Source organism: Manis javanica, chromosome 11 (assembly GCF_040802235.1).
Source record: "Manis javanica isolate MJ-LG chromosome 11, MJ_LKY, whole genome shotgun sequence".
NCBI classification, from domain to species: Eukaryota; Metazoa; Chordata; class Mammalia; order Pholidota; family Manidae; genus Manis; species Manis javanica.
In genome coordinates, this window is record NC_133166.1 from 96384025 (window position 1) to 96405068 (window position 21044).

Below are 21044 nucleotides of genomic sequence, written 5' to 3' on the forward strand. Positions count from 1 at the left end.
AAAAGAAATAGCTGACTAGACAGACTGGTTTCACTTATTCTAGGAACACATTTCTCAATTGTATAATCAAAAATGTTCTTTACTTACAGCTTTAATATCACTGCTTGTAATTCCTATATTTATATTGTGTCTTCTCAGATCAGACTTGATTAATGCTGAAACAGAAGCATCAATGGAGTTACCAAAGAGTATGTATGAATATACGTTTCTCTAAGCTGTACAAACTCTTTTTTGATATTCAAGTTTAGCAAACTATAGTAGTACCATAATATTCAATGGCATCCTTGTAGCCTGAAAAAATAATAGTGTTGGCCTCTCTAAGCCATTAAATTAATTATTAGTTTGTCATTCATTAGTGAACAAATACAGGATATTAACCAAAGGTACAAAGATGAAAAGCACAATTCTCTCCCTAAAGCACCCTCCACAGTCTAGGGAAGTACTGACAATTATAATTACAATAATAACTATAATAGTGCAGGTATGTACTAGGTATGCTTAGAAGCATGGAGAAAAATGCCCATGTCAGCCAAAGGAAATCCAGAAGGCTTGCCAGAGGAAACACATTTGAATTGGAACTTGAAAAATGAGTGGGAACTGGTCAAGCAGGATAGAGGACAGAGGAAGGCATTCACGGTAGGCAGAAAACAGTGTATGCCAAGAAACTGGGCAGGAAGAGGCTAGCCTATTCTTGGTACTATAGGCAGTTTGGGATCATTGGAGCATCAAGTCCAAGAGGGAAGTCACAGGATATGAGGCTGGGTTGCTAAGTATCCTGTATTCTGCGTAAGAGTTTATACTGCATGTGAGTGGTGAGGACACCAATTAGGCCTACATATTAGCTCAATCTGGCAGCTCTGGGGAGGGTGGTTTTGGTAGTGAGACTAGAGGCTTTAACCCTGCTAAGAGATGGTAAGTCCTGAATATGCAAGAAATTGAGATATAGGGACAGATTTCAGAATAGAACCAGTAAGCCTTGGTGGTTTGATAGGATATGAAAAATGGAGATGGAAGGGAAGTGCATGACATAAGTTCTTGGGCAACTAAATGGATGGTGGTCCTGGCGACTGACACTGACAGCACAAGAGGAATAGGAGTGGTGGGAAGATGGCAAGCTGGGCTCTGGACAGGCTGAGTATAAAATGTCAGCCCGTGGGACACACAGGTCTAGCGATAGATATAGGATTGGACACATGGGTCTGAAATATCAAAGAGATCAGGGTCTAGTGATATAGATTTGGAAGTTACTAGTGTTAATGTGGTAGTTAAGCCATAGACTACTCAAAGAAAGTGTAAAGTAAGATGTGTTTGTGGGTAAGTAAGCAGTCATAAAGCAAAGTAAAAATAAAGGATGGAAGTAAAATCGTGTCCTAAAAGTCCGTCTTAATGCTTGCCCCTTATAATTCTGCTCTATTACTGATATCAATATTTTGGAAATTCAGTACTTATGCTGAGCTATTGGGATATATGTAAAAAGGCTTTTCTGAATGCATTTAAATGAATTTAAAGCAACTGGTGATATTATGTAAGGAGATATTTAAAAGCGGCCTAGATATTAAAAGCACTGTGCTTTAACGTGCAGCAATGATCGCCACTGACTCTCACTTCTACGTCATATGATTTGCAGATCAAAGAGGTTCTCACTCATTTTTTAATAAGAGAAATTGTATATTTCTTTACCATTATACTAATTATAGAATTTAGAAACACCATGAATGGCATCATCACCTACTTCTTTTCAATGGATACAAATGGGCTATGGATAAATAATAAGGACAGGGAGCTGTCATTACTCAAAAGGCAAACCGCATTGCATTAAAATAATTCCTACGTTAAAACAAGAACTCCCAGCAATTCTAAGGGAAAAAAATGTGAAAGAAAAGGTCCCACCTGCATTCCATCTCAGGAATTGCCCAGCCCTCATTTTTGTCTATACAAATGAATACTGGATATAAAATTCATCACCCTCTACAAGAAAATACTCAACACGTGAGAGAAATTAACATTATAGATGGCAGAAGTACCAGCATAGAATTAAAAAAATTTTTTACTTCTAATTAATTTTCCATACTTATTTTGTTTGCATTAATATATATAGATCTGATTATAAAAGTAACATGAAAACAAGAGTACAAAACTGCTCCCTTTTCTGGCTCAACAATGACACTCTACTTGATAGATATATGCTACTTCTCTGGGAATTAAGAACCAATATGGAATTACAACACATCAACAGTTAAGGCAGTTCATGTATTATATTTTCACAGCTTTGTATATGTTATTTTGCTGACTGAAGAGAATGCGGAAAACTTTGTCATGCTACGATGTTCTTCGAGGACACAGGGTACATCAACACTCTTGGAACATGAATGTCAGTGACCCTAGGTGATTGCGTATTTTCAAAATCAGTGTTTACCACTTGTACATATTTGGGGTTTCAAAAAGAATTTCTGCTTGATTCTATGCGTTCATAAAAGGATGTGGAAAGAAATCAGCAAAGTGAAGTAACAGTAGAATCCAACATGGACCTGGAAGCATTGCTGGACATAAGTCTTGTTCCTAAATCCATTTTTATGCTTCTATGCGTGGATACACTATGGATAAAAGTTCTTTTACATTCTCTTTCTCTACATGTGGGGCACTACTGTCTTTTCTCCCAAGTCTATTTTTTTTTTTTTTTAGAGGGCATCTCTCATATTTATTGATCAAATGGTTGTTAACAACAATAAAATTCTGTATAGGGGAGTCAATGCTCAGTGCACAATCATTAATGCACCCCAAGCCTAATTTTTGTCAGTCTCCAATCTTCTGAAGCATAACGAACAAGTTCTTACATGGTGAACAAATTCTTACATAGTGAATAAGTTCTTACATGGTGAACAGTACAAGGGCAGTCATCACAGAAACTTTCGGTTTCCCAAGTCTATTTTGATTATACCTAAGTATAAGAACAGGCTAACCATCCCACATCCTATTTCTACCACCACCAATTGACTTCTTACCACCACTACTTCATTATAATGAAAGCTAATGTCATCAGGCACTTTCTAGGTGCCAGGCACAGTACTAAGAGCTTTTCGTGAACCACCTCCAATAACCCTCATAGCAACTTCTAAGGCAGGCTTTTTAATACCCTATCATATAAATGAGGGGAGGAGGATTTGAAAGGGTGAGTAACTTGTCTGTGTTCCCTCAGCTAGTGAGCCCCAGAATCAGAACTTGAGGCCAGATCCACCAACTCCAAGTCCTGAGTGACTCTAGATACAAGTTTTGTTTTCCATGCACAGTAGTTGTATTGGATTTGAAACCTAAAAAATGAATTAATAGATTCATTTTTTTAGAAGAAAACAGATACTACCTTGGTTTTTTACCTCATTTTTTCTCCTAGAATTCTGCTAAACCATTCAGAATCAGTACACATGAAAATTATTAAAGACAACATGACCAAGTACCCTTAGGTACCCAGGAAAATACCCTCATTTACCTGTTAAAATGATGCCTACAAACATCCACACACACAGGAAAATGTTCCCTGCCTTAGGACCATAGTCTGATATGAGCTTTCCTTGAGCCAATGTGAACAAAATTCCAAATATCTAAAATAAAATAAGAGAAATAATTTTTACAAAGTGTGCATTCTTTAAAATAAGTGGAAAGTTTTCCCCAGAACTATTTAATTCATATTATTTGGCCTCCTGAAACATTCACTGAAAGGTAGAATTTTTAAAACAAAAAAAAACTATAGTTAAACTCACTATCCACTAAGAATAGTTGGTGGATCGATCACCTCAGGTTTCGGAGGAAGCGGGATTTACCTGCGCAGCAGCATTAAGAAGGCCCGACGAAGTACCTTCAGATTCAGGGTAAGTGATCTCAACAGCAAACTCAAAACCCAGGGGGAGGTAGCCAGTCATGAAGAAACTAGGAGAATAAAGCCAGAATTACAGAAAAGAACTAACAGGAGGACAGCATCACACACTGACACAATCATTCTACTTCTCAGGCCTATTCTAATGATCAAATCAATGAATATTTTGAGTTGATATATGAAAGAAAGGCATTATTATTATTATTCACCATTCAGTCCAAGATGACGAGAACTGAGAAGCAAAACAATTCCTGATTTTTCTTTTCGAGAAAAATTTACCTCTGTTTTTCTCAGTCAGTTGTCTAACTAGATAAAGTCATGTGGATTAAGTTTATCCATTTTCCACCTACATGTACCAAAAAACAGCTTAAAACTATTTTTATATTTCTAAATAATTATACATTTATATGACTAGGACAGATCCCTTAAAGTTTAAAACATTAAAGAAAAAGTGGAAACCACAGTAATAATACTTGAGAATTAAACCGCATTCCTCCTGAACACATGTGACACTTACCCAAGCACCCCTCCAGTAACAAACACGATGATAATGTATCCAAGGTCCAGTGTGAAGGTAAATATAACCATTCCAAAAAAAGACAAAATGTAAACTATCAGAGTAGTCTGTCTAAAACAAAAACATGAAATTGTTAGTAGTTTGTCCGATTCTTCTAGACACATAAAAATCGTGGCTCCATAGTGGATCTGTGGCATCTTGCTGCACTGATGGACAGTGACTGCATTGGGGTGTGGGTAGGGACTTGATAATATGGGTAAATGTAGTAACCACTTTGTTTTTTCATGTGAAACTTTCATAAGAGTGTATATCAGTAATACTGTACTGAAAAAATAAAAAGCCACGTGGCTTGCCACTGCTCTGTCCATATAGTAGTAAGTTCTTCGGTTTTCAAGAGTAGGTTTTCCTCTCATGGGAAATGTTTCACCAAAGTATGTACTTTGAAGCTAAAGTTTAAGATTCAGTGGCCGCAGACAACAAAATCCACACTATATCCAATGCTCAGACAGGAGGGATATTTATATGGATAAAATCATTTTTATGCCGCCAAATGGGGCAGTTCCCTATCTGTACTTCAGGATTCAGATGAAATTCCATCTCTTCCGAAGTGGCGCTTACAAAACCATCTTCCAAACTCCCTTATCATTTTACTACCTACGTAACTGGCACTTGACATCTATTGAACTTACAACATCTAATTTAGTCTGTTATGTTACTATTTGACCTTTCATATGTGAATGCCTGTTTCCCCATTTAGATCACAAATGTCTTAAGGACAGGAATCGAATCGCCTGCTGCAATTCCCAGCTAAAAGTGATGCACACAACACGAGTTTGGTGGATGAATGGCGATTTCCCTGAGAAGGAAACCAGGGCAACAACGAACCCATTTCTTTGCCGATCGAGTTTTCTCATTATGTACCAGACGATTACTAGTAAATTCGTTACATATGCTCTCTTCATCCACAAATTTTATGGGTTTTTATCTAAACTACCATTTCATAATAATGAAGCCACAGTCAAGTGCTGTCTTAAATTATGGGAACATTATCTTGGAGAATTTCAAGATATTTTGGTATTTTGGTATTTTCAAGTATTTTGGAAGGCATCTAATGCTTGTGCCCTGAAAAGGTACACAGGACACAAATCCATATTTCATTTATTCATTTTATTTCATTCCATTCTGTCTATTCATTCACAGTTTCATTCATTCATTTTTCCCAAGCAGAAGGGATATTTCTGTCTGTTAGAAAAAATAGCTATTTGAAGGCCCAGTGCAAAAGATGCTGTTAAACCCCTTTCACAGTCTCCCAATTGGTATTAGTCACTTCTCTTCTGTATTAGCATTTTGCTGTTTCCCTGTAGATGTACAATTAATATAGTATTTTTATATTATGTATTATAGTTTAGTGATGTTATAGTTTGGGAACATTTTAGACAAAAATTTTTTACCAAAAAAAGCCTTATGCTCAATAATAACTTTTTAATGGGAAAAGCAACCTTTTGTTTGTTTTTAAGCTCACAACAAAAGCAGTAGAAAGTCCCTGTCAAAAGTCAAATGTTTCTCAGAAAGGGCTTTTCTGAGAATAGAAATGATTGCTTCTGAAGTAGTATGCATGCATACATTATCAGAGGGAAAGAAGGCTCATAAGGTATCCAGGTTCTCTAAGTTGAAATAAATATAACCAAGAAAATAAGACAATTTACAGACTATGGAAACATTCAGAAGTGGAGGGAACCTAAGAGTGTAGAATCCATCTTTTAGTATAACACATTTTAGATTTCTTAAAAAGTAAAGCTTCCTTTAGAGCCAAAATACCTTAGGTTGTATATCACACATTTATCTACCTTTACTTACTTGTACGTTTTGGTATAATCCAGCCATAAGCCACAAAGAATTGAGCCCACCATTCCAGCTACTACCAGTGTTAGCCCAATCCTTCCTGCATTCACTTCTTCTCCCTTCAAAGAATTTTCATGAGAAGTTAATCACATACTTCCAACTCTAACAGATTCTTCATATTCCCATACCTTTTCACAGTCAGTGGAAATAACCAGATAAAATTAAGCATACAATATAATAGGAAGATTCAGTGCATGTGATAGGGTGGGGCTGTGGGGACAGGTAAAGCACACATAAAGGACATTCTATTTTAAAACCAGGAAAAAAAAACCCTCTAAAATGTGAAAGAGATAAAACAAGACATTTTTCTTGATCCTCCATGGTTACAAGAACAAAGATTTTTATTAGAATTCTTAAATAGTTTCCAGATGTCTGAAAAGGAAGTTAATCTAATAGCTTTTACATAGTACAACTGCTTTCTCCTTTCAAAAGCAGAGAGCTCAGATCTTGATATTTATTTCTTTATATTTTTGTTGGTTTCCCTTAAATTTTTTTCTTTGCCTCTTTTCATATAACCAATTGCACTCTTTCTTTAAAAAAGAATTTTAAAAAAAGACATGTATTGCCAAAGCAATAACAACTTTTTGCTTTCCATTTTGCATATTTTATAAATTGAATTAAATGTATTCTCAGTTAAAACAAATACAAATTTTTTTTATAGGAACAAGCTCATAAATCTTTAATCTTATCATTATGTTAGCAGGACTTCTACTGATAAAGAAAATTCTTGGTCATGTGTGCAACACAGTGTAGGCAGAAGCTTACCTCATAATATGTCAGTATCATTTGATTTAATAAAGTTGAGACAGAATAAAATGCTCCAGTCATGATACCTACAGTAATAAACAGAAAACTATAAATGTACCATTTACCAGTTTATAATCTGATATGGAATACTCAATGACAGAGTGAGAACATAATATATTCCTCAACTGACAGTGAAAATTAAGAACCATTCCCTTTCAGAATTAGACTGATCAACTTAACAACCAAACTTTACTAGAGATTATGATGGTAAAACATCTATAAACATGTCTATAAACAGACACTTATTATTCACCACTTACTATTTAGATTCAGACATACTGACCATAAATCATATCCCCACACAGAACATTGTATACGGCAATGGGGCAACAGGTTGTTTACTGAGCACCTACAATATACTGAGCTAAGTCTAGCATGAAACAGAACTCCTGCTTCAGAGATCTCATCCTATGTCAAAGACTGACCAGGTAATTAGTAGGACAATATTAATTAAAGTCTACTTAAAAAGAGATCAATAAAAACAGCTGGTTATCAGGAAGCACATGACTAGGTTTGAATCCTGGTGTTGCCTTGAACATAGTGTGTAACTTAATACTGAAGTCTCTTAACCGTGCTGAGACTTAAGTTTACTGTTTTGCTCTTCATTATTAAATATTTCAAGCACAGAAACTAGCACAGAGAATAACCTAGCAAATACACTTACTCATCACCCAGCTTTGTCAAATACTAACATTTTGCCATCTTTGCTTCAGATTCATTTTTTAGACAGTCCTTATTGTTTTTTTAATATGACAAATTCAGACACTTCCTGCAATGCTTTCAATAATCATTATTTTCTTATTTTGCTCCTTTGAAATGTGGAATACAACATTTATCAGAAAGATACATTACTGATGCTTCCCGTGAGTAAAGCTGTAAGCTGCCCAAAATGTAGAGAGGAGATTCAGGGAAAGCTTAGTCTTGAAGCATAGCAGACAAGAATCATTTGGAAGCTTCTGAAATATTTGTAAATTTTGAAATGGGGTTGTGAATTTATAATATGTGATTCCATGTCAAGAATTTCTCTTCTTATATGTAAGGTCTTCTCACTTTATTTATAATTGATTTCTTCATTTCCATAACAAGTTAACTCCCCTTTATTTGCTAAAAATGTATTATTTTATTACAGTCTCCAATCCGATCTCCAAACTGGTTCTTGTTTCAACCACCAGGAGCCTTTTCATCCAGCAATCTCAGTCCAAGAAATCTGTATTTAGGAATTGGTTTTAATTTGTAAAAGATTTAAGTAGAAGGGTGTCCATCACAGCAGAGTTTTTTTTTTTTTTCCACATGCTAGGCAATGGACTTAAGAATATTCAGATGAATAGGTCACTGCCCCACCCCTCAGAGCTGCATAATCACTGCAGGGCCCGGGAGCCTGGGGCTTCCACTGCCTGGAGTGTTCTCTCCAATTAGTTCCTAGCCTTTCTCAGAAGTAGCTCCTATCCTGACCTTGGTGTTTACCGTTTTCAATATTATATTACAATATATGTGTCCCTATGAACAACAGTAAGAATTATCCTGCATGTATTTAAACTTACTTATATACACGGGCACACCTTATTTTATTGTGCTTCACATTACGTACATTGCAGATGCTGTGTTTTTTTATAAATTGAAGGTTTGTGGCAACCAAGCATTGAGCAAGTCTACTGGTGCCATTTTTCTTAGAGCATTTGCTCACTTCGTCTCGGTCAAGTTTTTGTAATTCTTACAGTATTTCAAACTTTTTCCTTATTATTATCTTTGGTATGGTGATCTGTGATCAATAATCTTTGATGTTCTTTTGTCATTGTTTGGGGGCAACAAAACTCCACTCACTTAAGAGAGTGAACTTAATTGGTAAATGTGTGTGTTCTGACCGCTCCACCATCCAGCTGTTCCCGTCTCTCTCCTTCTCCTTAGGAGAGGAGACACTAATTTCCTGAGACATACCAACATTTGTATTAGGCCAATTAATAACCGTACAATGGCCTCTAAGTGTTCATGTGAAAAGGAAGAGTCACATACCTCTCACTTTAAATCAAAAGCTAGAAATGAGTAAGCTCAGTGAGGAAGGCGTGTCGAAAGCCAAGACAGGCTGGAAGCCAGGCCTCTTGTACCGAACAGCCTAGTTGTAAAGGCAAATGAGAAGTTCTTGGAGGAAACTCAAAGTGCTACTCCAGTGAATACACAAATGACAAGAAAGTGAAACAGCCTTATTGCTGATATGGAGAAAGTTTAGTGGTCCGGATAGAAGATCAAACTAGCTAAAACATCTCCTTAAGCCAAAGTTTAATCCAGAACAAAGCCCTAACTTTCTCTAATTCTGTGAAAGCTGAGAGAGGTGAGGAAGCTGTAGAAGAAAAGTTGGATGCTAGCAGAGGTTGGTTCATGAGGATAAAGGAAAGAAACTGTCTTCATAGCATCAAAGTGCAGGTGAGGCAGCAAGTGCTGATGGAGGCTGCAGCAAGTTATCCAGAAGATACAGCTAAGATCATTCATGAAGGCGGCTACAGTAAACAACAGATTTTCAATGTAGATGAAACAGTCTTCAGTTGGAAGAAGATGCCATCTGGGACTCACAGCTAAAGAGAAGTCAGTGCCTGTCTTCAAAGCATCAAAGAACAGGCTGACTCTCTTGTTAGGGCTTAATGCAGCTGGTGACCTTAACCTGAAGTCAGTGTTCACTGCTCACTGACTATTTCAAAATTCCTAGGAACCATAATAATTATATTAAATCTACTTTGCCTGTGCTTTAGAAACAGGAATAACAAAGCCTGGATAACACCACATCTGTTTAAAACATGGTTTACTAAATATTTTAAGCCAAGTATTAAGAATTATTGCTCAGAGAAAAACATTCTTTTCAAGAACATTACTGCTCACTGACAATGAGCCTGGTCACCCAAGATGGAGATATACAATGAGATCAATGTTGTTTTCACACCCATTAATACAACATCTTTTCTGCAGCCCATGGATCAAGGAGTAATTTCAACTTTCAAGTCTTGTTATTGAAGAAGTGCATTTCATAATGCAGATTGTGAATCCTCTGATGGATCTGGGCACAGTGAATTGAAAACCTTCTAGAAAGAATTCCCCATTCTATATGTTTATTGCAGCACTATTTACAATAGCCAAGATATAGAAGCAACCTAAGTGTCCATCAGGAGATGAATGGATAAAAAAGATGTGGTACGTATACACAATTCAGCCATAAGAAAGAAACAAATCCTATCATTTGCAATGACATGGATGGAGCTGGAGGATATTATGCTCAGTGAAATAAGCCAGGCGGAGAAGGACAAGTACCAAATTATTTCCCTCATTTGTGGAGTATAACAATGAAGCAAAACTGAAGGAACAAAATAGCAGCAGACTCACAAATTCCAAGAAGGAACTAGAGGTTACCAAAGGGGAGGGGTGTGGGAGGGCAGGTAGCGGAGGGAGGGAGGAGAAGGGGATGGAGAGGTATTATGACAGGCACACATGGTGTGGGGGCGGATCATGGGGAGGGCAGTGTAGCATAGAGAAGGCAAATAGTGACTGTGGCATCTTACTACACTGATGGGCAGTGACTTCAGTGGGGTATGGGGGACACGATAATATGGGTCAATGTGGTAACCACATTGTTTTTTCATGTGAAACCTTGAAAAGTATATATCAGTAATACCTTAATAAAAAAAATTCCCCATTCTAGATGGCATTAAGAACATTTGTGATTCATGGGAAGATGTCAAAGTATCAATATTAAGATTAAGAGGAGTTTGGAGGAGGTTGATTCCAAGCCTCATGGATGACTTCAAAGAGTTCAAGCCGACAGTGCAGGAAGTAACTGTAGACGTGGTAGACTAGGAGGAGAATAGAATTAGAAGTGGAAGCTGATGATGGGACTGAATTGCTGCAATCTCATGATAAAGCTTTAATGGATGAGAACTTGCTTCTTATGGATGAGCGAAGAAGTGGCTTCTAGAGATATAATCTACTTCTGGTAAAATGCTGTGAAGATTATTGAAATGTCAACAAAGGATTTAAAGATTAATAAAGCTGATAAAGCAGCAAGCAGGGTTTGAGAGGACTGACTCCAATTCTGAAAGTTCTACTGTGGGTAAAATGCTATCACACAGCACCATGTTTTGTTCTGAAAAAAGGAAGAGTCAAATTGATGGGGCAAAGTTCACTCTTGTCTTATTTTAAGAAATCGCCACGGCCCCCCCAGCTTTCAGCGATCAGCACCCTTGGTCAGTCGGCAGCCACCCACATCAAGGCAACACGCTCTACCGGCAAAAAGATCAGGACTTGTTTAAAGGTCAGATGATGGCCAGCAGTTTTTAGCGATTATTTTTTAATTTAGATATATGCTATTTTTTAGACATAATGCTATTGCCCTTAATAGACTATAGTATAGTGTAAACATAACTTATATGTATTGGGAAACCAAAAAATTCATTTGACTCACTTTATTGTGGTATTTGCTCTATTTCAGTGATCTGGAACTGAACCGACAATGTCTCTGAGGTATGCCCACCTGTATTATCTGTATCCATCTGCAGCTTGCTTCCTGTATGACTTAGTATTATGGTTTTGAGATTTTTCTGTTTTGATACTTTGAGTTCTTATGCATTTGTTTTCTCCACTATAAAATAGTTCACTGTGTAATACACTTCAGTTTAATTCTCTCTTCTCCTGTCAATGGACACTTACGGCTTTTTCTACTTTTTCCTACGTAAAACAATATTGCAATGAATATTATGCTTCTGTTCTTATGTATAAGGGTTTTATAAATATATATCTAGGAGTACTTCTACTTTCTGGATATAGCCAAGTTGCTCTTCAAAATGGTTGTACTAGTTTATACTATCAACAGATTTACTTTACTCCACATCTACCCAAATTTGTTTTTACCAGATTAAAAAAAAATTGTTTTTGCTAATCTGAATGAATGTGATATTGTATCTTACTCTGGTTTTGATTTACATTTCTTTGATTACTAGTAAGGTTGAGCATCATATCCGAGCAATACACACAAATGCCTGGTTCCATGGATTGTTTGCTCCTTTCTTATTGGTTAGTTTAGTTACTTTTAAATTGTAGATACCAAGCCTTCATTGGTTATATGCATTGAAGACATCTTCTCATAGTGTATGTCTTCTCTTCACTTTTTAAAAATGGTGTTTCTAGAAAAGACCATTATTTTAATGTAATTACATTTATCAGTCTTTCTCTTTAGGGTTTATGTTTTCTGCATTAAGTCTCTTCAGAATATTAACGATGGTTTCCAATATTTGCTTCTAAAAAACTTTAGAGTTCTGACTTTTATCCTTTGGGTTTTAATGTAATACAATTTGTTTTTGTGCACAGTATGACATAGAGACCTATTTTTATTTTTCTTCTAAGGATTATCCAATCAATTATCCTAGGACAATTTATTATACAATTTCTCTTCTGCCAAGCATCCAGTTTCCATCTGTGTATAATGTTCTAGTCATCAGACCTGCTCTCAAATATTCTAGTCCTTCTCTTTCCAGGCACTTAGTGGAATGGCCATATATGACTTCAAATGTGACCAAAAGTGACATTTCCCATTTTCTGCCCTAGTAATCATTAAAGCATTGCCAAGATGTCAGCCTGAATCCCGCAGTAACTGATGAGAACCTTGCTGCCAATTTGCATTGAACTTGCAGCCCTGGGAACAAACAAACTTTTGATCTGTCAGGTCACTAAGAGATTTTTGGCAGAATTTCACTGCTATAATATGACCTAACCTATGCCAACTGATACACGGGGGTAGTCTCTGCTTTCTATTTGTTCCAGTAATCTCATTGTCTATTCCCTGATCATTCATGGTATCTTAATTTCTAGTGCTTTATAAGTCTTGATGTCTGAGAATCACCTTATTCATCACAGAAATTATCTTTGTTGTTTCTGTCTCTTACTTCTGACAGGAATTTTAGAACTAGTGAAGTTCCATTATAAACTATATTTAAACTGGAGATTGTAGAGTGAGGCCTACAGCTGGTCTAAAGACCTTATCAAAACCCCCTGGGTAACTGACTTTGTTACTCACTGTCCCACTGAGTGTAAGAATGCAGAGGGAACCAGCTGGGTTAGCCTGGGGAAGGCAAGGAAAACAAAGGAGGCCTGTGGTCAGGCCCCATGGACTCTACTGCACTCTACCCTATGGTGTTTCTGAATCTATTCCAGACCTGAGTGAGGGTCTGGATAAAGGACTATAATAGCAAGGAACACTCTTACTGAATGTAGAGTATGGCATCTATCTCAATTTCAGACAGCAAGCAGCAACAGTTGGGATAGTGAGGAATCATATTTTCTCCAAATAGCCCTGCTTCAAAAAATTTTATCTTAGTCTATTTGGTGCCTGAGTTAAAGACACTGTATATACTCCTGAAATCCTGTCCTAGGAATGTTGTCCCTATCCAGATTATCCCACGTGCAAATATGCTCCAACCTTCTGTATGTAATACTAGGTATGGAGGGGGACAAGTGCATTTAAGAAAGGTGTGATAGGACTCCCACTCAAACATTTTGATCCCTAACTATGCAGCCCTTTGGGGAAGAATATGAGGTCAAGAAACTTCTCCAACTGCCCTGAGAAATATTATCAAACTCTTTGCAGTGCTTCCCAGTTCCTTCTTTCTAATTCCTTCAATAAGTAAACTCCATTTAATTTCCTAAACAGTGTCTGGATCTGGCCTTTCCATCAGTCCAAATCTACAACTGGCACTTGTTACTACAATGACATGATAAGGTCAACTGGCATCATCAGAATCTCAGGTCTTCTATAAACATGGTATACCCCCCTATTTAATTATGTCTTCTCTTATATCTTTCAATGTTCTATAACTGCATAATTTATAAAGTTGTTTTGGCAGATTTATTCCTAAGCAGCTTATAGTTTTGGTTGCGATTATAAAAGGTACCTTTTTATAGGAACACAATTGTTAATTTCACATCATTAGATACATAGTAATCTTGCTGAACTCATTCTTATTAGTTGTAATAATTGTTTCTATAGGTTCTCCTGCATTATTTTTGTAGACCAGAGTCAGCAAACATTTTCTGTGAAGTGCTTGAAAGTAAATACTTTTAGCTTTGCAGGCCATACAGTTTGTGATGTAACTACTTGATGCTACCCTTGTAGTTCAAAGCAGCCAGGCAATATGTAACAAAACTTTAAAAAAATGGGCAACATAGCTTGGATACCCAGAAAATGAACTAAGATACGATATGAGGAGGAGCTTCCGGCATCAGCACTCTCTGGAGGACTTGTGCCGGGAGATGATCATCAAAATGCCTCCACAGGGATCCGGACGATGCTGCGGTTGTGGCTGCATCCAGCCCACCGTCTCCTGGACTTGCCATAGGAATGAGGAGGGAGATGTCTAGGCTGGCATGTGCATACAGTGAGACAACGAATTTGACCGGATCTGTACTGTTGGAACTCAACCAGGAGTTGGGAGGGGTGCAAGTTGTAGCACTCCAAAATCTCATGACTATAGACTATCTACGGTTAAAAGAACATATGGGATGTGAACAGATCCCAGAAATGGGCTGCTTTAATTTGTCTGATTTTTCTCAGACTGTTCAAGTACAATTGGACAATATCCATCATATCATAGATAAATTTTCACAAATGCCTAGGGTGCCTAAATGGTTTTCTTCGCCTCACTGGAGATGGATGGTAATTATAGATTTGCTTTGTTTATGTCACCGTATTCCTATTATGTTAATATGTGTGCAAATTAGTTAGTAGTTTAAAACCTATACATACTTAAGGTACTCTACAAGAAGATATGTCAAAGAAATAATCAATCCTCCCATGTTTCCTTCCATATGCTACATCTATAGCTTTTCTTCTTTCTTCCTAATTACAACCCTTAAATAGAATTCATGCCTCATATCGAATTTACCGAGTATCATAATTCCTCCAGGTGGTAAAGATACCTCGAGACAGGTGCTGGGCATAGAAGCCACAGGGCATAAATCTGCAAAGAAGTAAAAAGCTAACCTTTTCAAACAATATGGCTTCTCTCTCACTTACCAACTTTACATTTCCCTGTATGGCCCCGGAAGACGACTGGTTAGCCAGAGACGGGTAAGATTCCTCAAGGGAGGAACAACCTAAGACAGGCACAGTCGCAGGGGGGCCATCAGGTGAGAATTTGGGGATCAACAGAGGTGAGGCTCAGAACCTCACCCCCCCTGCTTTGAGAGAAATCTTCTGCATCCGTGGATGTCTTGCTGCCCTTGTCTAGCCTGGATTAATACTTAGTCCATAGGCACACACCTGATCATCTGATCATCTACATTTGCCCTCTTACAGCACTAAACTATGTTTTCTACCTTTATCTTGCATCTACCTACCACTTCAGCATCTTATTAAAAATAAAAATAATAATAATAATAGAGGGAGAAATGTGGGATCAACATATAAATCAAGTACAAAAATCAAACGAATATTCATATTTGACCTGATTGTTTATAGGTCATAATGCGTGATCAAAACCGAAAGTTTCTGTGATGACAGCCCTTGTACTGTTCACCATGTAAGAATTTATTCACTATGTAAGAATTCGTTCACCATGTAAGAACTTGTTCATTATGCTTCAGAAGATTGGAGACTGACGAGAATTAGGCTTGAGATGGATTAATGATTGTACATTGAGCATTGACCCCCCCTATACTGAATTTTATTGTTGTTAACAACCATTTGATCAATAAATATGAGAGATGCCCTCTCAAAAAGAAAAAAAAAAAATGGGCAACAACAAAACTGGACAGCTACATGCAAGAGAATGAAACTGGATTACTGTTTAACCCCATACACAAAAGTAAACTCGAAATGGATTAAAGACTTGAATGTAAGTCATGAAACCATAAAACTCTTAGAAGACAACATTGGCAAACATTTCCTGATTATAAACATGAGCAACTTCTTTCTGAACGCATCTCCTTGAGCAAGGGAAACAAAAGCAAAAATGAACTCATGGGACTACATCAAACTAAAAAGTTTTTGTACAGCAAAGGACACCATCAACAGAACAAAAAGGCAGCCTACAGTATGGGAGAATATATTTGTGAATGACATATCCAACAAGGGGTTAACATCAAAAATATATAAAGAACTTACATGCCTCAACACCCAAAAAGCAAATAACCCGATTAACAAATGGGCAGAGGATATGAAGAAACAGTAAGAAGAAATTCAGATGGCCAACAGACACATGAAAAGATGCTCCTCATCACTAATTATCAGGGAAATGCAAATTAAAACCACAATGAGATATCACCTCACACCAGTAAGGATTGCCAGCATCGAAAAGACTAAGAACAACAAATGCTGGTGAGGATGTGGAGAAAGGGGAACCCTCTTACACTGCTGGTGGGAATGTAAGCTAGTCCAACCATTGTGGAAAGCAATATGGAGGTTCCTCAAAAAACTAAAAAAAAAATAGAAATACCATTTGACCTGAGTATCCCACTCCTTGGAATTTACCCAAAGAATACAAGTTCTCAGATTCAAAAAGACATATGCACCCCTATGTTTATCACAGCACTTTTTACAATAGCCAAGAAATGGAAGCAACCTAAGTGTCCATTAGTAGATGAATGGATAAAGAAGATGTGGTACATATACACAATGGAATACTATTCAGTCATAAGAAAGAAACAAATCCTACCATTTGCAACAACATGGATGGAGCTGGAGAACATTATGCTCAGTGAAATAAGCCAGGCAGAGAAAGACAAGTGCCAAATGATTTCCCTCATTTGTGGAGTATAACAATGAAGCAAAACTGAAGGAACAAAATAGCAGCAGACTCAGAGACTCCAAGAATGAACTAGTGGTTACCAAAGGGGAAGGGTGTGGGGGCTGGGCCGGGGAGGAGAGGGGGGGAGAAGGGTATTGAGGGGTATTATGTTTAGTATACATGGTGTGGGGGATCACGGGGAGAACAGTATAGCACAGAGAAGGCACATAGTGGATCTGTGGCATCTTACTACACTGATGTACAGTGACTGCACTGGGGTGTGGGTGGGGACTTGATAATATGGGTAAATGTAGTAATCACATTGTTTCTTCATGTGAAACCTTCATAAGAGTGTATATCAATAATACCAAAGTAAAAAATAAAAAAAATAAAAAAATAGGCAACAGTTTGACTCATTGGCCATGGTTTGCTAAAGTGTGATGTATACTTTGTATTATCTGAATAATAGCATCGTTTTACTTCCAATTCACATACTTTTTTCCTTGTGTTACTGGGCTAGCCAGGACATGCAGTTGTATGCTAAGCAGCATGGAAACACGAGGCGTTCTTGTTTTGATGGATACTTCTTGTTGATTCTTAAGGGGAACACATCTAAGGTTCGCCCTTTAAAATGATGTCTGCTATAGGGTTTTTGTAGATAAACTCTACCAGGTTCAGAAAGTTCATTTTCTTCACAGTTTGCTGAGAGTCTTTAATCAACAGGTATTGAATTCAACAAATGCTTTTTCCTCAGCTAGTGGGTAAAGTTTCTTCTTTGATCTCTTACTGTGGTAAACTGTATTCATAAATTTCTAGTACTAAATTGTGTCTTACTCCTGAGATAAACCAAACTTGTTCAGAATGTATTATCATTTTTATAAATTGCTGGATTAGGTTTGCTAATATTTTATTTTGGATTTCTGTATCTACATTCATAAGATAAACTGGCCTATAATTTTTCTCTCATACTCTTATCTGATTTTGATATCAAGGTTGCACTGGCCTCGCAATTAAGTTTCAGATGATACCAGGGACTGACTCTGGGGTGGGGGAGGAGGGTGGCCTGGGGATAGAGATGGAGGAAGACCATCTTTTCACTGTACATCCTTTGTGCCTTTTAAATTTTGTGGAAAATAAATAAAATTAGAATTAAGGAATGAGAACTCAAATTCGTTATTTATAAAATAGGTATAATAATTATTCTACCTCAAAAAGGTAAATGAAATAACATATACAGAAGTCCTTTATGAATTTCAAACAATAACTTTTCACCTAATATTTGTGTATAAACAAGTATTAAATGATGTAATATTAAAGACATAAAATCCAGAGACCAGACTGTGTTGGAGATGTCAGAAGAAATTAAGTGTATGAAAAGTGTGGAGAAGGAAAAGGGTCTTCAGAGAGAAAAATCATGTCCCTTTGAAAGTCAAGGAACATTTAAGAACGTTTTTCAGGAAAAAGAATCTCATCCTAGAAGACTATTTAATCATTATTTCTAAACTGTGGAAAGTACTCATACATAAAGCATTTTCAGCAATTAGAATCAAGAGACAGATAAACCAGGTGATGGCAAGGGTTAAGACTGTAACGTGAATGTCACCAAACTCAATGATGTAAAGGTACTGAGGACAGAGCCGCAGGACAGCAGAGGGAGGAACTCAGGTTAGGGACATTCACATCATTTTACAAAATGAGAACTCAAGAGGGGGACACCATCCTTGAGGAGAGAAAAAAAAATAGAAGTAGTTTAGGTATAAGCCATTAAAGTCACCAATTAATCTATAGGTGTTATTCTATATGCAGGGATCAGGTGGACTTGGGGTGTGAATAAATCAGCTCATCCCATTCAATGATAAACCAATAAAGCTTAAAGCAGATAATCGAGGAATAGCAGTCTACTTATGACTGGGAAATACGGACGCAACCTCTAGAACAACCTAAAACAGGAAGGGTCATCACTGTTCTGTATTTGGAAGAGCTGTGTCAGGTTATACTGGGGGTAGGGAGCTTTGTGGTTGTGCAGTAAACAAGTATGTTTTATTAACAATCCCTTAATGCAGTTTGATTTTTATGCTATATAGTATTTCCAAAATGTTTTAACTTATGAGTTAAAGATGGTAGTGGCAGTATGATTTTTGGTGTGTAGACAGGAAAACAGCCCCACAGTGCATGTTTGGTTTTGCCCATGACCTGGGCATTGATGGGGTGAGGATCGAGTAAAGGAGGGTGTGGGATAGATGTTTCCATGAAGGCACAGGTCATCCTTCCAAGTATCTGTAAGGATATTCTGGGAAAACGTCCAAGACTAGCAAAATAGTGGAAAATCCAAGCACACATTGACTCTTCCCTGAGGTTAGGATAGATAAGATGAGAAAAGCCATCTGGCATAACTTTCTTTATGCATGGCTTGGGGATTGCTACCACTTTTTTTTTTTTAAAGCTCTCTGCTCCTTACTTTCTTTGTGAGCAAGCAGAGTATTTCCTGGCAACCACTGATTTTATTTCAAAAAAAGAGAGCCGTTACTTTATCACAGTTTATCTGACCATGGGACTCAATTGTCGGGATATTGATGTATTGTGACTTATTGTAATCTAGTCTGCACGCAATTTTCTCTGTAGAATACTTGTAAGCTTCTATTGTACTGTACAAAATGCTTTCTAATAAAGAAAACCCATGTTAAATACAAAAAAATAAATAAATAAAAAATACATAAAAACGCCACAGAAATTAAAGTATCCAGAGAAGGTACCATCATCCAAGACCCTTGCTCATGCCATTTCCCTCTTCTTTCTCTCCAAATTCTAACCTGTCCTTCAAGGCCAGCTCAGCCACCATCTCTGCCCTGATGTGCCTCCTGCCAACCACACCCCTTCCCTCTGTTTATCCTTTCCCAATTATACATTCTGAAGGCTTTAGCATGCACTTGCCATACAACTTCTCTTGTGTCATTACCTTTTTGATAAATTACTCTGACACTGTTGTTTGCTTTTCAGATGTTTATATTATCTACCCAATTGGTTTATAATAACTTGAGGGCAGAAATCCTGTATCATGCTTCTTTCTAACCTACACAGCATCTAGGACACTACTATATAGTTAGCCGATATTTCATAGTTATTGATGGATAAAGGAATGAATAACAAAATGAATCATAAGTGAGGTAAACATTAAGCTAGCTCTTACAGTACAGCTGAAGAAAAAAAAGAAGTACATTTCAGGTTAAAGAAATAATGGCACAAAATTATAATATATGCATGTGGTGATATGTCTGCATATGCATCTGTGAGTGTATCTATCCTTCAGAGGGTGTTGGTTATAAATCTGACTAAAAGAGAATTTTCTATTGGGGAAAAAAAAATAAAAGAAGGTAGAAAAAGCCACCTTAAATGACAGGCTAAAGAAATGAATTTGCTCTAATAGATAACAGCAAGCCACTATATTTTTTTCTACTTCCTAGTTAGGAGTTTTAGGTAAGCTAACCAGTAGAAGTAACCGCAAAATCAAGAAAATGAACTTTGGCATGGGAAGTATTTACTGATGAGATGATATAACACCTAGGATTTGCTTTAAAATATACCAGAAAACAAGCAGAGGAACTAGATAAAGCAAAAATGGTGAAATGTTGATAACTATTGATGCTGGGTGGTGGTGAGTACATATGAATTCGTTAGATTCAAATGTTCTGCTTTTGTGTTTAATGATTTCCACAAAAACAAAAAAAATAATAGAAGAAGTAATCTTGGTAAAAGGGTAAGAGTTTAAGTTAGGGCATAATTTGTTAAAACTTTTAATGCAATTATGTACTAGTGTATGTGCTCCCCACGAAATGTAAAGAACACAGTGAGTGGCTTTTGAAGGTAAGTAAGACAGAAATAGAGGGTGTTGGTGGTGAATATAAACAGTATTAATATAAGGAACAAAAAATCAAAAAGCTCTGAAGGGAACCAAATGTGTTGGTACCTGCAGTCAAAGCTACACTCTGAGGATGAATAACTATCTGTCAGCTATCCTGAAAGATCTAGAAGGATGAGAATTTTTTTAAAAATTAGACCTGGTTAAGGTGACCTCTTTAATGTCCAGTTTTGACTGAGTAGTCAAATGGATGCCAGTTTATACAGGATCAAAGAAAGGAACTGTTGATGATCTTTCCCATATGCTTATGGCAGTCATAATTATAGTTCATAAAGACCT

The 21044-nt window shown here is 36.9% G+C and overlaps 1 protein-coding gene and 1 long non-coding RNA gene across 4 annotated transcripts in view; one reads left to right on the top strand and one right to left on the bottom strand.

The window, feature by feature from the left end:
- Nucleotides 1-21044, top strand: part of LOC140844478 (uncharacterized) — a 242596-nt gene that overhangs the window by 106494 nt on the left and 115058 nt on the right. The window lies entirely within an intron of this gene.
- The window catches only part of FLVCR1 (FLVCR choline and heme transporter 1), a 36434-nt gene that overhangs the window by 2836 nt on the left and 12554 nt on the right, over nucleotides 1-21044 (bottom strand). For 2 of the 3 annotated variants that reach the window (XM_017650866.3, XM_073216950.1), the window contains exons 4-9: nucleotides 7053-7120; nucleotides 6243-6346; nucleotides 4386-4496; nucleotides 3816-3921; nucleotides 3485-3596; nucleotides 88-155 (exon numbers count right to left, since the gene is read on the bottom strand). In XM_017650866.3, the coding sequence (XP_017506355.3) occupies nucleotides 88-155; nucleotides 3485-3596; nucleotides 3816-3921; nucleotides 4386-4496; nucleotides 6243-6346; nucleotides 7053-7120 (569 nt within the window). The remainder of the gene's footprint in view (nucleotides 1-87; nucleotides 156-3484; nucleotides 3597-3815; nucleotides 3922-4385; nucleotides 4497-6242; nucleotides 6347-7052; nucleotides 7121-21044) is intronic. The other variant, XM_073216951.1, reaches the window with a different exon arrangement.